General features: G+C 57.6%; 1 protein-coding gene across 4 annotated transcripts; it reads right to left on the bottom strand.

Annotated features, from left to right (window-relative positions):
* Positions 1-260: 260 nt before the first annotated feature.
* On the bottom strand, positions 261-15,433 carry SLC38A3 (solute carrier family 38 member 3). Of its 4 annotated transcripts, none has more exons than XM_049863030.1 (17): positions 15,364-15,424; positions 7,193-7,363; positions 6,927-7,082; positions 6,740-6,821; positions 6,484-6,599; positions 5,827-5,900; positions 5,655-5,747; positions 5,482-5,563; positions 4,443-4,525; positions 4,289-4,347; positions 3,938-4,099; positions 3,777-3,856; positions 3,401-3,501; positions 3,045-3,169; positions 2,813-2,957; positions 1,751-1,854; positions 261-1,661 (listed from the first exon to the last, which is right to left on the bottom strand). In XM_049863030.1, the coding sequence occupies exons 3-17, from the start codon at positions 7,025-7,027 to the stop codon at positions 1,557-1,559; spliced, it is 1,512 nt and encodes a 503-aa protein (XP_049718987.1). In that variant the 5' UTR covers positions 7,028-7,082; positions 7,193-7,363; positions 15,364-15,424; the 3' UTR covers positions 261-1,556. The 4 variants fall into 4 exon arrangements, with proteins under 4 accessions (XP_049718987.1, XP_049718985.1, XP_049718988.1 ...); XM_049863028.1 differs by having other exon boundaries at positions 7,260-7,363; XM_049863031.1 differs by lacking the exon at positions 7,193-7,363 and having other exon boundaries at positions 15,364-15,433.
* Between the last annotated feature and the right edge of the window lie 6,097 nt (positions 15,434-21,530).

The following is a 21,530-nucleotide window of genomic DNA, read 5'->3' as shown; positions in this document are numbered from 1 at the left end:
CTGGCGGTCTAGCTGGGTGCAGGGTCTCTCCTAATGAGAGTTTGGTGCCAGAGCCCAGGCAGCTCCATCCCACTGGGCCCCAGCTGGTTCAGGCCTGCCGGAGGCAGCGGGCAGCTTCCCGGTCCCACCAGGCCTGGGCACCTGGGGCTGCCTCGACTCCCTGCAGCCCCCAGCCTGCCTTTGACCCTCTACCTCCCAACCCTGCTCACACACAGGGACTCACTAACCCACCTTTATTCACAGTGGATTTTACTGTTAATAAAAAGATCAGCCCAACAGGGCACAGGATCCCTGGATTTTTGTCCCCAGACTTGGGGATTTGACAGAGGGTTGACAAGGCAGCTTGGGAGCCGGGGGAGGGTAGGATAGGGGGCCCTTCCTGGGGCTTCTGCAGCTCAGCTGCCCCCAACTCAGACCCTCCCTGAAGCTGCTGGGGATGCACCTCACGTTGCCTCCTTCCGGAGGCCTCTTTCTGTCCCAATTCCTAGGGCCTCATTAATTCCTCCCCACCTCACCCCGTGAGAAAGCAGGTCTGTGCTGAGCCTGGCCCAGGCCCAGAGCCGGGTCTGAGCACTGATGGTTGGTTTGGGAGGCAGGGGGTGGGGTGGGGTGGTCTGTCCCCATCCCCACCCCAGGGAAGGGGGCAGGAGGGCCTCCATCATACCCTGGCCTTCACTCTACCTTCCAGGAACCCCGAAGTCATACAGCCTAAGAACATAAAACACAGCTGGTCTTATGTCTAATATTTATAAAAGAGGGCTACCAGCCTCCCCACCCTAGCCTCAGGCTGGCCCCTGGGATCTTTGGCCTCCCAGGTATAGGGACACTCTGAGCTCAGCCTCTCCCTTCTCCCAGCAGCAGAATGTGAGCTGTGGCCCAGGACCCAGGCTGGGGGTGGGACGGGGGTAGGGGAAGCCTCAGTCTCCCCAGGACTGGTGAAGGGCAAGGTAGGGGTCCCTTAGGGGAGCCCATACTAGCTCCACTCTCAGCAGAACCCACTGACTCCAGCTGTGGGGTGGAGGGTCTCCTCCTGGTGGGGGATGGGAGAAAGGGACAGAGGTTTTCAAGGGCCTGAGCCCAAGGTCCTGAAAGGGGCCTGGGGAACTGAAGGAGGGAAGGCAAGGGTGCTGGGGGAGATGAGGCCTCAGGGCACAGACCTTGGCCCTAGTGGCAGGGTGGGGGATGGCAGCAGGCCTGCGTTCCAGCCTGTGTGTCCCTACAGGCTGTGTGAGCTCAGAGGCAGCTGCTGGCCCTTAGTATATACATCTGTGCAAGGAAGATGAGGAGCTTGGCAGGATCTGAGGTGACAAAAGGGGGCAAGGGGTGCATCTCCACCCCAACCTCCAACTAAGGAAGCCCCTGCAGCATGGTGGTGGCCCAAAGGCCTTGGTTCTGGCTCTTTAACACAAGAACTTCTACAGAGAGGATGTGGGGCAGGGCCAAATGTCATCATGTTAACTTGTCCTTCTCCTGCTTTGTGACTGGCCACTGGATGGGAGTAGGGGCTGGACAGTCTGGGCAGGGGTGCTGTGACGAGTAGGCAGGACAGGGGCAATCTAGTGGCTTCCTCCATGCTGGCTGGTCCCGGAGACCCAGTCAATGATGATGAAGCTCAGGCTCATGGTCATCAACAAGAGACCAAGCATGGCGAAGCAAAGGGCCTGAGGGGTCAGAGGTTAGTGTCAGGTCTGAGGTCAGGGCAGCCCCCTAACCCCCCACACCAGCCCACCAACCTCCAGGTCCCTCGCACCAGGATTTTAGGGGTGGACCTCGCAGGCTCCTTCTCAGTGGGCACGATGCGGAAGTAGAAGATGGCAGGAAAGATGAATATGAGGCATGGGGCAGATGTGGCACCTGCAAAAGAACAAGGCATGGCCACTGCTGGCTAATGTCCACCTATCAGCTAAGGCTTAGATCAAACATCTCTTGTTAGGGGAGTCTCATCAAGGTCCCAGAGCATGGGGGAATTGTCCCTAGCTCTATTTGATTCTGAGTAAGTAACCCACCATCCCCTCTCCTTGTTCTCTGTCCACCAGGATGGAAGGCTGATGCCGTTGATGTCAGGAGGACCTGTCGGTGAATGAAACTAACAAAGAGAAAAGCCAAGCCAAGAGATGGGCAGAGGCAGAGCTTTGAGGATTTTGTTTGGGTTCCTGGATACAGCTATTCCTGAAGGCTTTCCCATTATTCGAACCAATAGATTCTTTTCTGCTTAACTCATTTTGAATTGGATTTCAGATCCATAGAACTAAGAGTTCTGGCCATGATCTTCATGAGGCTTAGCCCCCAGGTCCGTGCATCAATCCCTGAGGAGTTGTGTTGGGGAGTCAGTTTCCTCAGTTGGGTCACCCTAAAGATGCCTCAGGAATTTCTGACCTTCCAGCTCAAAGCCCCAGTTGGGATGGGGCAGTAGACAGAGCACCAAACATGGAGTCCAGCGGTCCTGGGAATCAAGCCTCTCTCACTTGCCAGCTGTGTGGCCATGCTTCTCCCTTAATAACCCTGAAATTCAGTCTCCCCATATGCAAAATGGGAACAAGACTCAATAAGATCCTGTAGGGAGGCCCCTGACCCTTGGGCTTCCCCCTACCCCCCGGAGGGGGCTGGTCTAGCCCCTGACTCGGTGGTTCTGAGCCCTTAACGGGGTTAAAATAGCCTTAAGGACAAAAGGTCAGGGGGAGGTTAAGCGTGCACATGGCCAACAGTCATCACTTAAATATAGGGTGTGAGCTCAAGAGTTTGCCAGGATTTGCAGAAGGGAAATTCTCTGGGGAAATGCCCTCCCTCACATACAACAGGGCCAGACCCTCACCAATGATCCCAAAGATGCCCAGGATGTTGGGAGCAAAGATGACCAGAAGGTTGATACAAGTGAGCAGGCTGGTGGCGATGAGCACGTGCCGCAGCCAGCTGAACTCCTGGTTCTGAAATAACATCTGCTGGATGGCCCGGCGTACCTGAGGGGTGGGGGTGGAGAGCCATCAGCCCATCAGTCCCATCAGCCCTACCCGCTCATTGGACTGGCTACCTGCCCATTGGCTCACCGGGAACAGAACGATTGGCACTGTGAGTGTGACTGCCGTCAGCACTGCCACTCGCACACACAGAATCAGCACATCAAACGGGTCCACGTTGTTGTAGGTGTGCAGCAGCTCCGACTCCACCCCGTCTGTGGCGGGCAGGGAGGGTGGTCAATAGGTGACCCAGGGAGGGGTCTGGGCCCTGTGCTGCTGGGCCAATCCTGACACTGTGGTGAGTGGCGCTCAGACTCACCTCCACAGCTGCAGAGCACAGTCAGGTATCACACACCTAATGAGCGCCTATAGTATGCGGGGTGCCATGGCCACTGGCCAGTCCCTTGCCCCCAGCCTGGCCTCTGCCCCCACCGGTCCAGCCATACCGTAGAAGGTGAGGTAGCCGAAGAGGGCAGCCAGGAAGTACATGACGTACATGACGGCAATGGACAGGTTGGAGATGTGTTGCATCTTCCTCTTGGTGGGGCTATGGGGTAGTGGGGTGAGGGAGAGGGCTGGTGCCATAGGGGCCACATTGGGAGAGCCCCATTGCCCTTGGGATCTTTCTGGCACCACACTCTCACCATCCCACACCCATGGGAGCCTCCTTCTTGCTCCCAACCCCACCTCATGGGAATCAGCAAGATCTCTGATAAAATTACTTGGCTCCTGTCACTATCACCCCCATTCTTGGGACCACATCCATTCTCTCCAAGACAGCTCAAGGCTGCCCCGCGCTGTCTCCCAGTCATGGACACCTACTCCTTGAGCTCTGTATAGATGGGCAGCACCTCAGGGTGGCAGACGAAGGCGAAGGCCATGATGGGGACGGTGTACGCCGTCTGGGGAAACATGGGGACTGGGTTACGGTGCCCCCCGCCACCGTTGCTGGGTCCCCTGCCCCCACCCTAGCCTGTCAGTACCTGTGTGTTGAGTGTGAAGTAGCTCGGGGTGCAGAAGGCTGCAGCCTCAGTCTCCACCTGCAGCTGTGCCTCCTCTTCGATGACCACGTGGCTGGAGTTGCCCACGATGTTGGTAACGTTGAGGGGCAACGGGCAGGGCACATGGAACTTTTTGTAGATGACCTGGGTGGAGACGAGGGTATCAGGGCTGGGCTAGACTACCTGGGGAGTCACCATAGGGCCACACTTAGATCAGAAACGGAGGTGCTGTCCTCTGATCCAGGCTTCCCTGGGAGATCTGCCCATCCCTCTGACAGAGGGCTCCGCTGGGAGATCTGCCCTCTTCCTCAACTGGTGTAGAGGGTGACTCACTGCAATTAGGAAGAACACCATGCAGCTGAGAGAGAAGCCACTTGAGTAGCCCAGGTAGCCTACAAAGTGAAGGAGGGCTGTGAGACTGGGGAGCCCCTCCTCTGCTCCCTCTACTATCCCCTTTGAGGGTCCCTAACCCTGACACACCACTCACCGAGCTGCCGCATAAGTGCTAAGGGCAAAATGACGGTGATAGAGACTAGGATCACCAGGTAGTTTCCATTCACGTACCAGTCCCTGTGGGGATGGGAATGGGAGCCAGAGTCAGAGCCCTCTCTGTCCAGGGCAGGGCTACCTGCCTCCCCCAATCATAGTCACCAGTGATGCCACTGAGTGACCTCTGGAGAAGACTTGTCTTCAGCTCTGAGTGTCCCTTTCCCCATTTGCAAAATAGGTACCGTCCCAGCATCCTCCTCATGGTGGACTGAGGCACTGGCCTGGTAACTGTTACGATTATGTCACTGCTCAGGACACACAGGTAGAGGACCCAAGGGGCTGAGAGAGATGGGTGAGATAAAAGGACCTGGCTCTGGAGGGGGGCGTTTTCCAAGGGGGTCTCAGAGCCTTGCCAACTTTGTGGTCCCTCTTGGCCTCTGGAACAGGCATGGGGCACAGGGAGATAAGGGACAAGGCCATCCTTCAAGGGCAAGTCCGAAGGCCAACTCTTTGAGAAAGGGATCCAGCTTGTTTCTCTCCTCTTGGAGCTGCCCTTAGCCTCTCAACCCCTCTGCTTGCCCAGGCTGGGCTGTGAGGGTAGACCTAGCTGTCTGCTCTCTCCTTCCCACCCACAAAATGTGGTTGGTGTCCAGGCAGGGCTGGCTAAAGTGATGGGCAACAGAGACACCCTGGGCTTAAGCTCTTGGTGGTGGGGGTGCTAACCCCCAAGTCATGGTCAGGAATAGCAGGTGCTTAGAGCTAAGCCTGGAGGCTCTCACCCCCACTCACGCTCACAGGCTAGGGCCAGGTGGCCCAGCTTTCTCAGCCTCACCATCCCCCACCCCAACCCATACACGTCCCCTCCCTGGGGGTTCCCCTAGGTGTTTCATGACAACTGTGTGCTGAATGTTGGCTCACCAGCAGCTCTCCATCCCCTCCACTCGCCCAGTGTGAGGCCCCAGGGCCAGTGGGTGGATGTGGAGGGGTGGACTAGGGCCTCCCAGCCTCACCCAGTCCCTCCCCACCCTGGGGCTCACGAAGTTTTCTCTTCCAGGTTCAGGAAGGTCTGTATGACAAGAGGCAGCTCCGACTTGATGATGTACAGGTAGCTGCACATGGCTGGGGGCAGAAGGGCAAGCAGACCCTGGGGTTAGGCAAACCAGCCAACCTTCAGACCTGTCCACCCACCAACCACTGCCCCTGGCCTTACCACCAATGTTCTGTAGGGCGATGGCCAGGGCTGCAGCCAGCTTCCCCGGCATTCCGAAGGCACGGTAGCCCAGCTGCTCATAGGCACGGATGCCTGTGGATACAGAGGTCAGGACAGTCAGGGGCATTCCTCAATACCACACCCCCTGCTGAAGGCCTGGTTTGAGGCTCACCCACGATCCCCGAGGACTTGAGCAGCAGGTGGATGGAGTAGCTGGAGAGCAGGGCGACGGCTGTCAACAGGAACCTGGGAAGATGGGTGACAAGAGGCCACTGGGGCTCTCCTGGTTGGCAGGGGGTAGTGGGCTCCAGGAGACCTGGCTGTGCAGCCCCTGGGTGCCTGGACCCCAAACAGGTGCAGTGCAAGCTCAGCAGGCCCCAGAGGTGGTGAACACCCCCTGTGTGAACCAGGGTGGGACATGACCCAGAAGTGGGCCCTCTGAGCACCTCCTGCCGCTGAGGCCTTGGAATAAACAGGTTTTCCATTCAGGCTGCAGGGCAGAGCCCCCAGGTGAATGACACATGTACCCACACGAGGCCGGCCATGGGGATTTGGCCACCACACGTGGACATGGTGGAAGGAAAGACTCAGGCCTGTAAGGCTGGCCCGGTGTCATGACCTCAGAGGGTTTGCTCAGCAGTGAGGTATATTTGTCCGACCTTGGCTGTTTTTTTTAGCTGTGGTTTGGATTGAGTGTAAGAAGTGCCCACCCACTGTAGGCTGGGCCTAGGTATGGGGAGTTGGCAGGTCCTGGGAGGTCATGGTTGGCAGCTTGCTGAGCTCCCAGCCCCTGAGTCTATCTAACAGAAGACTCACTGAGGGCACTCACAGGAAAAGGATGATGCCTGTATTGGCCATGGCATAGGCGAGCCCGAGGATGCCACTGCCCATGATGGCGTTGCTGAGGTTGAACACTGACATCCCAAACGATGTCTTCCCCTCGAACTGCGGGCACCAGAGTGGGATGAGGAGGGGTGGAGATAGTCAGCACGGCCTGAGCACCGTGGTGCTCCCTCACTGCCCCTGGGCCTCCCATCACCCATGCTGACAACAGTGCCCCACCCCCCACTGCTGCCCCGGCTCACGTCAGTGAAGTGTGGCTCCTTGCTTGGGCTTTTCTGCAGAAAGTCCTCGCCCTCAACATAGCTCCTTCTGGGGCCCTCGACTCTGCAGGCACAGGCAGGACAGGCGGCTTGGTTCTAGCCCCTTGCTCTGTACCCCTGCCCTGTTCTGCCCTGTCCTGAGCCATGGCTGGGTCCCTCCTCTGCTCACCTCTGGTTGTCCGCCGTAGGGGTGGTGGCTGGGAGCAGCCCCTCCGAGTGTTTGCCATTGGGTACCAGCTCCACCATCTCCGTCTGCAGAGGTGCCTCCATGGCTCAGGCACCACCACCAGGAGCACTAGCTCTCACACCAACACAGGTCAGAAGTCTGCAGAGCAGACGGTCCCTCTGGTTATCTTCTGTTTGGGCCCACTGCCTAGCCTCCCAGGTAGAGCCTGCAGCCATGGTGCACCTCCCTGGGGGGCGCTCACAACATACGTGCACATTTGTGGCTCCATCTTCTGCCTCCCCGGGACCTGCCTTCAGGAGGGTAAAGCTGCCATACCTGGGTCTCTCAGGCTATCCTGGCGGGACACCTCAGCCAGTATGTGGCTCCCTCCTCAAACACACAGCAGCCGAGACAAGCCCTTGGGGCCTCAGTTTCCCTGTCTGTGAAGTAAGCGTCAGCTGGATGACCTGAGTTCAGAGCTCAGGGGCACCCGGACCCCCAGATACTGAGTCCCAGGCCCCCAGGCCCCACTCTAGAGGTGGGCCCTGAGTTGCCTCTCCCTCTCTGACATTAATACTGGGAGATGGTTTCCTGCATTGGTCTCACTTGCCAGGGGCCTCCTGGCCAACCTAGAATGATACTGCCCGATGGCTGGAGGCCTCGGGACAGGGTGAGGGCTGTGGGCCCTGTTCCCAGCCGCCCGGCGGGCACTGTTGGCAGCCAGAACAAAAGGCCTTCTGTGGGCTGAGAGCTGGCGCTGGGAACGGCAGGCGCAGAGACTAACCCCCCCCCGAGCCAGGAGGCCTGAGGCAGTGCTGGGTGGCTGGACACCTGGGCCCTTCCCGCCTAGCTGTGAAGGGCTCTTGGTGGGCCTTCCAGGAAATGGGTGCTCCAGGGCCCAGTTCCCTGGACCACACAGGCCTTACCCTTCACATAGCCCTGGCCTCAGGGTCATGTTATCCTACCAGGCTCTCCTTCCCTGCCAGGGGACCCCCACCCGCAGGTGCCACCCTCCAGAAGCAGACCCTCTGAGCAACCCCCCCCATTTTCTTGAGCCCTGGCCAGGAGTTCAGGGCCTCGGCCAGCTGGAGAGGGAACTGGATCACTGGATCAGGCCCCCTTTCCCTGCTCTCTGGGCTTGGCTCTGCTTGGCCTTGAAGGAACTAGCTGCCCCTCCACCCCACTGCCCAGACAACTCATGGCCCCTCTCCCATCACTGGGGCCTGGTGCCACCTACCACATGCCCAGAAGGTGCCTGGGCAAACTGCTTCCAGGCTCTGCGAGGACATCCTGGAGGCCAGACCTGCCAGCAGGAGCACCAAGGCCAGAGGAGAGACCAGGGAGGGGGTAACACTGCCAGACAGGTCAGCCAGAGACTGGTCCTGAGGCCATGGAACCCCCTCCACTTGAAAACCTCAAATCTTGCTCTGAATCTGCCATCCCCACTCCAGGCTCTGGTGGTCTCAGGTCTGCTCTTGAACCTGGACTTAGCACTCAGACTTAGTGCTTGGGGGTAGGAGTGGGTAGGGAAGGCCACACAGTACTGACCAGAGCCACACACATCACTAATCAGAGATAGTCCTCCACTGTCCCAGGGAGCCCTAGGTCAGACTTCAGAACCCAGGCACCTTGGCCTGGGGACCCCACACTGGAACCGCTGGACCCCTTCAACTTGCTCTCCCTCCCCTGATGCCTGTGTCTGAGCCCTCTTCCCCAACCAGCACCCCCTCCCCTCGCACTCAGGACCATGACAATGTTACCATCTCTTCTCGAACCCTCATCCTCTAGACCAGGGCTCCAGAGGTGAGCCTTTCCTCATGCCTCTGCCATAAGCCTCACCATCAGCACCCCGCCAAGGATCCCACCTGGGTGTGGAGATGCCGGTGCCTGGTTTCCAGGCTGGTACTCAGCTGGGGTTGCCCTCGCCCAGCCCCCTGCCCTGGACAGGCTGGGACAGGCCCTCAAAGTGTGCTGAGTCGGCAGCCTGGACAAAGCACCCTTCTCTGCCTTAATATCCTTCCCTAGCAGCCAGGCATTGCCTCCAGGGAGACTACAGCCTATAGCATGGGCTTGCTGGGAGGTACCTGAAGTCCTGGATCCAGGTTCCCCACCCCCTAGGAGGACCTGGTTCTAGACCTTCAGGGCCTGGTAGCTATTACTCATCACTAGTCACTGCTGGGTCTCTGGCTGGCCTGAGATCCCACAGACGACCTGACATACCCATCCTCCAATGACCTCCAGTCTGGAAAGGACAAGACCCCTAAACACATCCCCCACTCTATAGCTCCTGCTGTAACTGAGTGTGGGTCACATAGCACCCAGACTCAGTAAAGGGGAGAGGAAGGAGCCAAAGAGGCTTCCTGGAGGAGGAGTGGTGATGGAGCCAGTCCTGAAGTTCCAGTGGGAGCCCCGATATGTGGAAATGGGGAAAGAGTGCTGCAGGTAGAGGACACAGCACCGGCAAAGGCCCTGTGGTGTGGTGTGAATGTAGATGGTAGGCTGTGAGGGTGAAATGAGTTTCACTGAGGGTTCCACGCCACAGACAAGCCTGACAAGGCCTTAAAGGTGAAGTCGAGCAGTCTGACTTCACCGTAGGTCAGGGCTGAGGGCTTGGGGGCTGTGTTGGGGGTTTACTCTAGCCTGGCATGCAGGCCCCAGCCATTCCCTGGGGCTGTCAGCCCATTTTCAACCACTTCAGCCCCTCAGGCCTGTCACTTCCCAGACTCCTTTGTAGCAGGGACTCAGGGTAGACTGAGGCGAGGACCCCTTATATAAGGAAAGCTGCCAGCAGATCCTAACCCACTATGAGGAAAACCCAGAGCAAACACCCTGAGTCTGAGGCCCTGCCCAGCCCTACCTTGCTGTGTGGCTGTGGCAGAATATTCCACCCCCCCCCAGACCTCAGTGTCCCCCTGTCCCCTCTGAGACTTGGCTGGAGCTGGGGGTGGAGTGAGGAGCCTCTCCAAGGCCTTCACCTCCAGAGGGGAGTCAGACACCAGGGCAGAGAGATCACTGTGACCCTGGGTGAGTCATCAGAATGACATCTCTTATGGGTGCAGCATGGGTCAGGGCAGTAAATCGATGGCCCAGGCCTCTGCCCTGGGGCCTGTTTGCTCTGCTGAGAGATAAGGACCAGGAGGGAGCCAGGAGCCACACGGATGGTGCAGCAGGTGACGCCCGCCCACGCGGGCATCACAGGGTGAGACTTCATCAGGCACACCTTGGCAGGTGTTGGGCTGGGCTAATTAAAGATTTCGGGGCCCAGGAATCCAGGCCACCGAGGGCGGCTTCTCTTGTCAGCAGCTCGGGGAAGCACAGCTCTCTGTCCCGGGATTAAGGTCCTTGGAATCCCCAGGGGTCTGAGCTGTGGCTTCCTTCCCGATGCTCAGGGACATGAGTAGGTCTGCAGAAGAGGGCTGGCCACAGGAAGGTACCAACACTGTTGCATGCACTGGTGGGGGCAGAGATCCAGCAGAACTTGTTGCTGTGACCCCCAGACACCCTAAGCCTGGGCATCCCTAACCTCAGCCAGATCTCAGGGGAGGGGCAGCTGGTCTGGCTGGAGGGTCCCCTGTGGTTATCTCCGGGGGCTCGGGGATAACCCCAGTTCTAGCTTAGCCCATCGTCACCACTCCCCTTCTTAGCTGAGACAGGGTGCCCTCCCACCCTGGCACCCATCTAGATCACTGCTCCTCTGCACACATGTGTCCCCAGGCCTCAAAGGGAAGCCCCACTCAGAGGACAGATCAGTCAATGGGGAACCAGGTTCAACTGACACATTCGAATTGTCTGTACTCAAGGTACAGCCACGGGTTTTGTGGGGAGCTGATAGCAGGTCTGAGGTCTAAGGCTTGTGGAAGGGTGTGTAGAACAGGGGAAGGTACCAAAAGTCACCCCTTACCTCTCCCAAGATCCAGAACTCCAGATTTTGACCCTAGTAGAGGCCAGTCCCCCATCCACTACTCCCTTACCACCATCAACAACACTGAGGGGCCAGTATGTGGCCCATACCAGGCTGGTACTGAGGGGCGGGCATGCAAGAGGGAGCCCACCCTAGAGAAAGGCAGCTGGCCCAGAGATTGGCGTACTGACCATCCCAGCCCTCCAGCTCCCTGGCCCTGTGATCTGGGGTCTGTACCTCTGTGTACCGGGCATCCGGAGTATCTGGGAGGATCTGAGAGGCCCACAGCTGGGGCCGGAAGGTGGACTTTCCTGTGGCAGGGAACATTTTCCAGACATCCAAGAGGTGCTCGGACTTGGGCCTAGTCCCAGTCATTTGGCCTACCCTCTGGACCAGCCCTGGATCCTCCTTGCTCAGGTTACCCCCAATAAAGTCTGCAGCCAGAACCTCTTGATGGCTGGCCAGAGCCAGCAGCAGCCCCTTCCCCCAACTGCCAGCCTGCTGAGAAGAACGTGCCGCCCAAGGCCCAGCGAACGCAAAGGACAGGACATCACGTGTCTGTGACCCCCAGGAGCAAGGGAGACCCTGAGCCAGGCAGCCCATCCTCTTTCCTGCTGACTGGGAATTCCCTGGAGGCAGCCAAATATTTGGACAGCCGGACTCCTGGCCCCAAAGAAAACTGGAGCAGGGGCCTGGGGTAGCTCAGGACTCATTGGAGACCCCCACAGGGGGCTAAAGGCAAGGCCAGCCTAGAGGAGGGCATCATCCAATGTCAGGGAGGAGAAGAGAGAGGCAGAAAGATAGACAGGGAGGAAGAAGGGAGAGAATACATATACACACATTAGGTGTCCATGCATACTGATCCAGAGAGACAGAGAAACAGATAGAATAGGACACAGACAGAGAAAAACACACAGAAAGACAGGAATTTCGGTACATAGAAATTCAGACAAGGAGACAGAGAAAGACAGAGACAACCAGAGAGGGTGAGAGATAGACATGAAGAGATGACCAACCAGTCAGAGATAGCCAGATGGAGGAAGAGACTGAGAGACAGCAAGTCAGACAAAGAATGATGGCCAATGAAAAGCAGAGAAAGACCCGGAAGAAACAAGAAGTGGAGAGGGAGTCAGAAGACCCAGGCAAGGGGGAAGGCGGCCCAGTGGCATTACAGGGATGGCCAGGCAAGGCTCCACAAGAAGGCTGCCACCTTACTCCCAAGTCCCCACAAGGGCAGTCTATTCCCCTACTGACCAGGTGTAGGGACATCCAGAAAGTGGGGCTGAGCTCACCAGGGCCACAAGGTCAGGTCTAGATGGAAAGCTCAGAGCTCCTGGCTTGTCTACTGAATGATGGGAAAGACCTATGGAGATGACGGTCAGTTGGGGTGATCCTCATCCTCAGCAACTATGCATGTGTGCAGACGTGCCGGCTGAGGGGCTGGGTACAGGACATGGCCTGCAGAGCGGAAATTCAAAACCAAGCCACCCCAGGCGGCTGACCGGAAAGCCCCTCCTGACCCAGCAGCTGGTCCTTCCTTTTGGTTCCTGAAGCGCCTCCTGGTCCTCTAGAGTACCCACCCCCCCACATCTGTCCTCCCATCCAGTATCAAAGGCCTGCCTTCTGCCCACCAGACTGAACATGCACAGGGCACATAGTAGGTGTTCAGTAAATGTTGTTAAATAAATGGAACGGGTCCAAGGTTCTCTGCAAGCCCCCAGCTCATCTCAGCTGCTCCAAGTGTCCACTCTGGAATATCCTGCCCCAGGGTCCCCATCCTGCCACGGAATAGACCGCCTTCCATCCACAGATGCCAGCACTGCACTTCCTCTGTGGCCAGCCCCCTCCTCCCACAACAAGTTTTCCCTGCAAACTGAGTGCCTGTCCCAACACCCAGCCCAGACTGCCCGGGCTGCTCAGTTTAGCTCCAAATCCTTCTGTGATCCAGCCCAGAGATCATGAACCACCCAGCCTGTCCTGTTGTGCCTCAGTTTCTCCACCTGCGTGGGGCTCTAAAGCTAGGACAGCAGGCACAGGACAGGAGCATTCAACTGTCATGGTCCCACCACTTGGAGCCCTGGACTCCAAGCCCACCCTGGACTGGTGGGCTTTTGTGATGTGGGCCCAAAGAACCAGCATTGAAGAACCAGCACTGAGAGGGTAGTGAGGGCCTTGGCTCCAGCAGCCCAGGCAGAAGTCAGTTCTGAGGCACTCCCCCCCATACCCTCTCTAGAGACACAGTCCCTGCCCCCAGTATCGAGGAGTCAGAGACTCCCATTCCTGATGGCAGTCAATCCAGCCCTCTCGGAGATGAGCTGGGCCTGGCTCCATTCATCACCTGGCTTCATTCAAGCACCAGTGGTGCTTCTTGCAGGAAAGTCTCAGTGGCTATGCTGCAGCTCCTTCCCGCAAAAAAGAAACAGCTCTTTTCTGTTGAGTGCTGTGTATGTCACCACATATATAACAAACCACATAGGGGACACAGTTACAGAGGCTTCCTAGACATATCCAAACAACTTGCAGGACTGGTACTGGGTTAAAAGGCTTGGGACCATAGCCTCAGGGGACAATTTAGTCAACTGACATGACATAGTTCATAAAGATAGTGTCCTACATCCTAGTTTGGTGAGTAGTGTCTGGAGTCTTAAAAGCTTGCAAGTGGCCATCTAAGATACAACTATTGGCTCTCCTAGTATGGAGCAAAAGAGAATGAAGGAAATTAAAGGCTCAAAGAAGAGTCTAGTCCTTGGGACTAATAGCCCACATGAACCACAGCCTCTTCTAACCGGAGACCAGAACTAGATGGTACCTGGCTACCACTACTGACCATTCTGATCAGAGACACAATAGGAGGTCCTGGATAGAATGGAAGAAAAATGTAGAACAAAACTCAAGTTCCTAAAAAAGGCCACACCTACTGGACCAATAGAAATCAGAGGAACCCCCAAGACTATTGCCCTAAGATAACCTTTGAACTTGGAATTGAAGCTATTTGAGTGGGTCCTCTTTCAGTCAAATAACTCACTGGCTTATTAAACAAACCATACCAACCTTGAGTAATGTGCTCCCTTAGACAATTAACTATATGAGACCAAACAGTCAACATTTACCCAAAAGCAAAGATGAAAAGGCAAGAAAAGGAAGGGAAGCTAGATCAATGGAAAGAGAAGAAATAGAATGGAAGTCATGAGAATGCTGACACATTGTAAAAATGGTAACCAATGGCAGGGGACAATTTATATAAACATTGTTAAAGGGGAACCTAATTTGATGTGTAAACTTTCACCTAAAACAATAAAAGATTATTATTATTATTTTTTAATGGAATAGTTCTGATCCCTCTAGCTTTCTGTGCCCCAGACTGAGAGCCCTGGAGAGATTTGCTTCCTCTTCAGAAGAAATGAGCCCCCACCCAGGCCGTGTTGAAGAGGGGATGGAAAGTGGAAGGGCCCCTGGAAGGGCAGCACAGTGGCTGGAGACAGTAGTGGAAGGAAGGACAGCTCTGTCAGGCTGAAGGAAAGATGGCCATAGATGGAGGACAGGGTCCTCCAAGATGGTCCCTAGGGTACCAGGGCCTTGACTTAGCCCTCCTCAGTCCTGTCAGGGAGCCCACCCATAGCTGCCCTCAGGGATCAAGTCACCATGGGGGGAGAGGGCAGATTCTCACAGGTTCCGCCCCCGACCTCCCCCTCCCCAGGTGTAAACAAATGCACGCATTCTCTGCGGCCAATCGGAGGGGCCAGTCCTATGGGGGTAGGCTCATGCAAACGAAGTCCGCGTCCCTTCCAGTCCCACGCGGTGCGTGCTCTTACACCCGGCCTGGGCACCCGGCGGGGGGGGGGGGGGCGCACAGCGGCTCCCCGCATGCAGGCTGGCAAGCGACGCGCGCCCTGAACCTACCGTCCCCACTGGTCCCACTGCGAATGGCACGGGCTCTGGGGCCAGCATGTAACCCGCGGCTCCTCGGGCTGCCCGGCCGGATCTACCCTCAAGCCCCTGCCCAACGCAGCCGGTATAAATATACACGGATTCCCGGCGTGCCAGCCTGGCTGCTCTGTCAGGCGCCCGTCGGGGCAACGCTCCAGGGCCAGTCCTAGCCCCCTCTTGAGCCCCCCTCCAGGCCCCTCTCCAGTGTGCCCCCACGGGCCCTATCCCGGGAAGCCCTCGGGTGCCCCGCGCCCGCAACAAGGCGTTCTAATCGGCCACAAGTTGTGGTCCCAGCTTCTGGTGCTGCCAACTTTCTGGTGTCCCTCCCGGCCCGGCCGAGAGGCCCAGAGAAAAGGAGGTACTCCTCCCAGGACCACGGCTCAGGCCTGGGGCTGGGTCCCAACTAGTGGATTTCCAGGTCTGCTCCCGGACCGCACCGAGCTCTGGCTCGCTGGAGGCGGGGGCGCCTACCCGGGTGGAGGCGGATGAGGGGAGCTGTCCAGAGCCAAGCCACCGACTGGAGAGTGGATAGCACGGCCTGGCCCGCCGAGCGCCCCTGGGTCGGCGGGTCGGCACCCCCAGCGGTACCTGGGTTCGCGGGTGGAGACTTACCGCGCTCTGCTCAGGCCCCTGCGGTCCGCTCTGCTCCCGGTTGAGCGCAGAGCTGCAGCCGCTACAGCGGAGTCTCGGGAAGAAGGGCGCCCGGCCCCGCCCCCGGCCCGCCCCCAACCCTCCAATCCCTGGCGGCCCGCGGGAGGAGGGGCTGGTCGGGGAGAAGCGGGGGCGGGACCCGGGGCAGGCCTGGAGGAAAAGGGCAGCCCCAGCGCTAAGGAGCCCCTAGGCAGGAGAACAGCTGCTCCGGGAGGGGCTCCGTTGGGTCTTGTTGGGGGAGAGGCTTCAGTCCCAAGCAGATTCTCTCTGAGGTTTCTAGGTGCCCCTTAACCTCTGAAATTCTCTGCCCTCACTTTCCTGCAGCCTGAGGGGGATTTTCAGCCAAGAGGAGTGGGACCAGGGCAATGCTCAACCTAGATGGAATGCATTGAGTAATGGACTTGCAGACAGCACTCAAGACAAAAAAAAAAATACTCTTTCTGCCTACCTCACCCATCCCAACCAGAGACATGGTGTGGGTGGAAGCCTCAACAATCCCTCTGTCTTCACCTCACATACCCAGGCAAGATTGTGTCTGAAGCAGACAGGGGCAAGGGCAATGAAGACGGCAGCGGGGGGGGGGGGGGGGGGAGCGGAGCAAAGCCTGGCTTGTGCTCAGTCTTGCCTGAGACATCCCTGACAATGCCGCCCCCCCCCCCCATTTCCTTACCGCTGATGTGTAGGGGATGCTGTCAGCCTGTCCATGGGAAATAGGGGATGGGATTTGGTGCTCTGGAGGGAGGGGATTTTGAGTGACCTGGTTTCTGGCTGGAATCTCCTATCCTACTTCTTCCTGCATCCCACCCAGGGCCTTGGTGCTCAAGGTGGGTGGTGGGTGTCAAGACCCCGGGCTCAGGCAACAGGGAGTTGGGGAAGGTGCTGATCTTTGGGGTGAGCTGGTGAGGGGGCTTCCAGGACAGCTGTCTCCCTTGCTTCTTGGCCACTGGATCTGATTGGATTAATCTCATGGCCTCTGCTGCTCCTGCTCCGAGCCAAGCTGCACTTCTGTGTCATATCTGTCCCTCTTCCTGGTGCTGGGGGAGTGCCCTCAGAAGACAGGCTCAACCCTGGGCTTGGAGTCAGGACTCCCAGATTCTCTTCCTGCTGACTCACAGTACCACCACACCCAAGCACCACTGTTCCTCAGTTTCCCTTTGTGTCACAAGGAAATTGTTCTGTCTTTTTCTTTGATCTGGGGATAGTGGGTGAAGAGGAAGCTGTGAGGGAAGGGGAGGGGGCTCAGCTATGGCTGGGAGGGCTAAAGAGAAAGACACTGGGACAGTGCCCCCCCCCCAAACCTCTGACCACAGGAGCTGCTCCTGGGGGTTGGGACATAGGGAGGGAGGAAACTGGCTTTTCCTCCTGTCCAGATCAGAGCTTACCTTCATTATAGAGGCCCTCAGATTTCCACCCTCCAAAGGGGCTTGAGGGCTGTCCATGAGACAGTCAAATAGAAGAGGTGCTAACTGGGGTCTCTCAGGCCTGTCCCCACCTCCTATTCCTATTCGCAGACACCCTGGATGCTCACAGAAACCATATGCAAAGAGTGGGATGTCCCCAGTGGCAACTCCAGGCCTGAGAGGCCAGGCCTGCTTTCAAAGTCACCCAACATGTGGGTGTTAGGGTCCTCATACCAGACTGGGGGGAGCAGGGTCTGGCTGGGCTGGGCTGCTCTGGCAGGCCCAGAGGCGGGCATGCTGTAGGGTCCCCGGGCCAGGCCAGTTGTGGCCAACCTGGGGGAGGGGCTGTTTGTTATTGCTAGGCCTGGGCCCAGGCCAGGGCAAACACGGCTCTGAGGCCTTTCCTACCACCTGCTGCATCTCCCAGCCCAGCCTGCAGTGGCTGGACAGCTGGGTAGTTAGGATGGGGCTCTGAGAGCTGCTGGACTCCTTCTCTAAGAACTGGGGGGAATGTCCATCCATGAAGTCACAGCATTCAGGGCAGCCGCCTGGAGTGGTGAGTTGGGGAGCTTTATCTCAGGCCATTTGTCCCAGCCTCTGCCTCTACTCCCTGGTCTTCCAGAAACTGAGACATAGGCCCAAGAGAATGCCAGATACAGTGGGGCAGAACTTAGGGTCCCAAAATTCCTCAGGCCCTCCCTTCACAGTCCCTGCAGGCAGCTCTCTGCTCTTGGCTCGCATCTGCTCAGTTTCTAGTTAGGCAGCCCCTCTCACCATGCCTCCACCTCTGCAGGCCCACTGTTCACACAGTGCTCTCTTGCCATGTCCCATCTTCACCTCCAGCTTCCTTCTCCTGGAGCCCAGCCTTTGTATTCACTGGCTCTCTGACACCCTGCAGACCCCTGCCTCACACCTAGCTGGCCCTGATATTCCCCATCTACCTCCCCCACTGGCTGGCTGGCCACACATGCATTTCTGCAGTTCCCAGAACATGATGGCCTTCACACCCCTGTGTCTCTGCCCTGGCGGTTCCCAGGGCCTGAGGTTCTCCACCTTGTCCCATTTCTTTGGCAAACCCCTAATTGTCCTTCAACAGCCAAATGGAGAATCACCTCTAAGAACTCTGCCCAAATATCCCTATACTTACTGTGCCTATTGCCATCTTGCACACATGGCCCCAGCCTCAGTGTCTCCAAGTGCTATCATTAGGTGGTCTAGATGGAAAAGCTCCTGCCAGGTTGGAGCAGCATGAATCAGAAAAAGATGGAGGGAGAAGCAGCCTGTGGGCTTGGCTCTGCTAAGGGGGAAGAAGGCACATGCCAGGGTGGGGAACAGAAAGGGCACTTTGGATGGAGAAAGCAGCTTGGCCAAAGGACTGGAGGTAGAAAACTTGAGTGTGGGATTAGCACTGATAGATGAGGGGTGAGGGGAGGGGAGGGCACTTGGTCAGAGTCAGGCTGGGGCAGGTGGAGGGGTGCATGAAGACCTTCCAAGAAAGGGTGGTTTTCACACCACCTGCAGGGTATGAGAACTGATGCCCACAGCTCCTGGTGCCTGGGAGGCTCGTTTTCAGCATGAGTGTGGGTTTAGTGGCACAACACAGGACTGTAGAAGTGTGGAGGGAACCCACAGGCAACCCTCCTGTCTAGCCTTTCTCAGAGCAGGTGACCCCTTGGCTGAGACCTATCTCCACAGCCCTGGCCCACCTGCTTGATCTCCTCTGAGATCCGGCCCCCCCGTTCCTCTGGCCACCGAAGCAGCTTAAGGAGCTCAGGTCACATGGGCTGTGCCATTGCCCGTGGGGAGAGCCCAAGCCCCCAGTGGCCACCCAATGAGGCCCTGACGTCAGCAGCATTAACTATTCGCCAGGCTTGTCCAATCTCTGGTTGGTGGCCGGGCCAGGTTAGTCCTGCCAGGACCAGATCTAAAGGCTGTGGGGGACCCTCAGGGGCACCTTGAGGTTGCAGGTCAGGCAAGGGTGGTGATGGATGGAGGTGCCCACAATAAATGATCCCACCTACGAGTGGCCGCTGTGCCACTTCTGGGCCAGTGCTCTCTGATCCTCTGCTCTGGGCTGTGAATCAGGCATTGGGCACCCACTGATCCTGCTCCTTAGGGTATAATTATACTGGTGTAGTGGGTGGGGCTGAGGATGCTTCAGGCTGGGGGATTCACTTGCTGGCTATGGACAAGGCAGCTCAAGGTCAGGCAGCACCCCTAGCCTGGTCCTGAATCCCAGACCCTGGGGTAAGAACCATATGTGAGAGGGGATTCCTAAAGGGTGGTGTCCAGCCACTGTATGGTATTCAGGCTACTCTCTGCCTCTTGCCCAGAAAGGCTGGGGAAGTCATTACCTTTCTTCTAAGACCCTGCTGACCCACCCCTCCTGACAACTTCCTCCCTCTCTAGCCCACTACCTCCAGCTTCTCAAGACCTCCTGCCCTCTGCCTAGTCTCTCCCCACTGAATCCTGCTCTCATTCCCCCTGCCCCACCTACTGTAGTAAACTACTCAGGTAGGGGATCCATAGAGACAAACCCTCCCAGTTCAGCCAAGCCTAGACTATCCAGTACCACAGGTCCAAGCCCCATCCTTCTGAGCAGCACCAGTGTGGCTGCCAAAACCCGTCCTGGGCTCCCTGACACCCCCTAACCCATTCAGTGTTTGTCCCATGCTAAGATCTGGACTCCCTCACTCTCCTCCTGCCCGAGGCTCCCAGCTCCACCCTCCATCTGGTCATTGAGGATGCTGTCTATGCTTTGCCTTCTGTCCAGTCCCAAGTATCTGTCTGCCTCTTGGACATCTTCCCCAGGTGCCCACAGATCCCACAAATTCAGCTTGTCCAATGCTCGAGAATCTTCCCCTCCAAGTGGATTCTTCCTCTGCAGTACCAGCTTGGTGGGGGTGTCGCATGCACTTGGTCAACTGCACAGACCACGACCCTTGCCACTGAGCCTCATGGTTTGCAGATCTTGGCTGCCAGGGGGGTGATGAGGACCTAAGCCTCTGCCTCCTGGACCCAGAACCACCCCTCTCCTCCCCCATGCCCACAACCACCCACAAGAAAATGTGGGTGCTGCACCCCAATCCCAGTCATGCAATCATGTCCCAGCTTCAAAGGTCTCCATGATGCCCCATCATCTTCTGGAGAAGGCCCAGACCTTCAGCCTGGCACTTGGGACCTGTCCACTGGCCCCAACTCTTCCCAGCTCCTGCTCCTCTAAACTCGTATGGCCCACAACCCTGTGCTCCTGGGCCTTATTTGTACACCCACAGTTCCTGCTGATTGAGCCTTGGCCTCAAAGCTCCGCCTTGATTTAAGACTGTCCTTGTGAACATTTCCCTGTGGCTCCTCTCCCTCCATGAACCACCCTCAAGAAGTACAAATTTGTCCCATGCCCCCTAGGGGTGGCCCCCACCAAGTCAGGCCAGCTGCTTCTCCCTGGGAGGTGCCATCTTCTTACCTCATGTCCAACCCAGCGCTGGGCACTTAATAAATGCCCATGACTCATGATAGTTAACTGTCCACCCAACTGCCCCCAGAAAGGACAACTGGGGCCTGAAGCAAAGCTTTATTGCTGAATCTGTACATCTAGCTGAAGGGAGTGCGAATCGTGCCCTGGCCTTGCCAGATAGAAGCTCCTCGTCCCCAGTTGCAGCACAGACTCCAGTCCAAGGGCACCAGCAAGGACTTGGTGCTTGATGAAGGAGGAGGGAGCAGGGATGTGGGGGACATGGTCCTTCAGTCTCTGATGGTTCAGGCATGGCCCTCAGTTTTCCCTGCCAGGGAACGGGCCCTGAATAGAGGGTGGAAGAAGCCACTGGCAAGGACAAGAGGGTCACCTGGGTTTGCTTGTGGCTCCACCTGAGGTAGGCCCCTCTGGGCACAGCCTGGGCCTCCATCCTCTCCTGAATCCTTGGCCTGGGTCTGATCAATGAGAGCCGGACTCTGCCCCAGCCACCCCTCAGGATTGCTTAACCATTGGCCACAGTTGGTGTCAACACTACCCTCCCCAACAGAGATGGGCATAGATCTGGTATCCAAGGACAGAGGGGGCAGAGCCTGTGGGGGAAAGGGCTGGGGGTTACTATGAGCCTGGCATGTGGGTAGGGGTTCGGTTTGAGTTTCTCCCTAGCACCAGGGACTCCTAGGCCTGTCCCCTACTCACTAATTCATCTACGTGGGGGCTGCACATGCCAGAGCTGGCTTGAACTTTGAGCCCCTGAAGCTGCTGGGAGGGAGAGCCACTGGCTACTGGGTAGACAGATGTCAGTCTTGTCACATGGAAGAGGCAGGGCTGGAGTGGGCTGATGGTAAGCAGTAGGCCTGCCTGGAGGGGAGATCCCTGCCTGCCCCCTGCTCTTCATGAAATGCTGAGAGGGAGGGCTATTTGCTGAGCCCAGGCCCCCCCCCCACCACCCCAGGGTGAATCATGGGGCCCCTGGGTGGGGAGAGCTGCAAGAGATTGGTCAACTGGGCCCTGCTGAGTCACAGTGAGCCCCAGCTGCCCCAAGTCCTGCCTGCTCCTAGCTGGGACTGGTAGCTGCAGGTTCTGAAGGCCAGCACTGACAGGCCGTGAAGGGCAGGGCTGGAGTTGGGGGCACTGGGCTCTGGGGCACCTGGGGACTACAGGGAAGGGTCTGGGTCTCAAGGCTGGTAGGAATCAGGACTTCGGGTCTGTGGTTGCTGGGGCCACAGGCTGCCATCCAGAAGTCCTGGGTAAGTGAT

Source organism: Elephas maximus, chromosome 20 (assembly GCF_024166365.1).
Source record: "Elephas maximus indicus isolate mEleMax1 chromosome 20, mEleMax1 primary haplotype, whole genome shotgun sequence".
Taxonomy (NCBI): domain Eukaryota; kingdom Metazoa; phylum Chordata; class Mammalia; order Proboscidea; family Elephantidae; genus Elephas; species Elephas maximus.
This window is presented reverse-complemented; position numbering and strand designations above follow the sequence as displayed.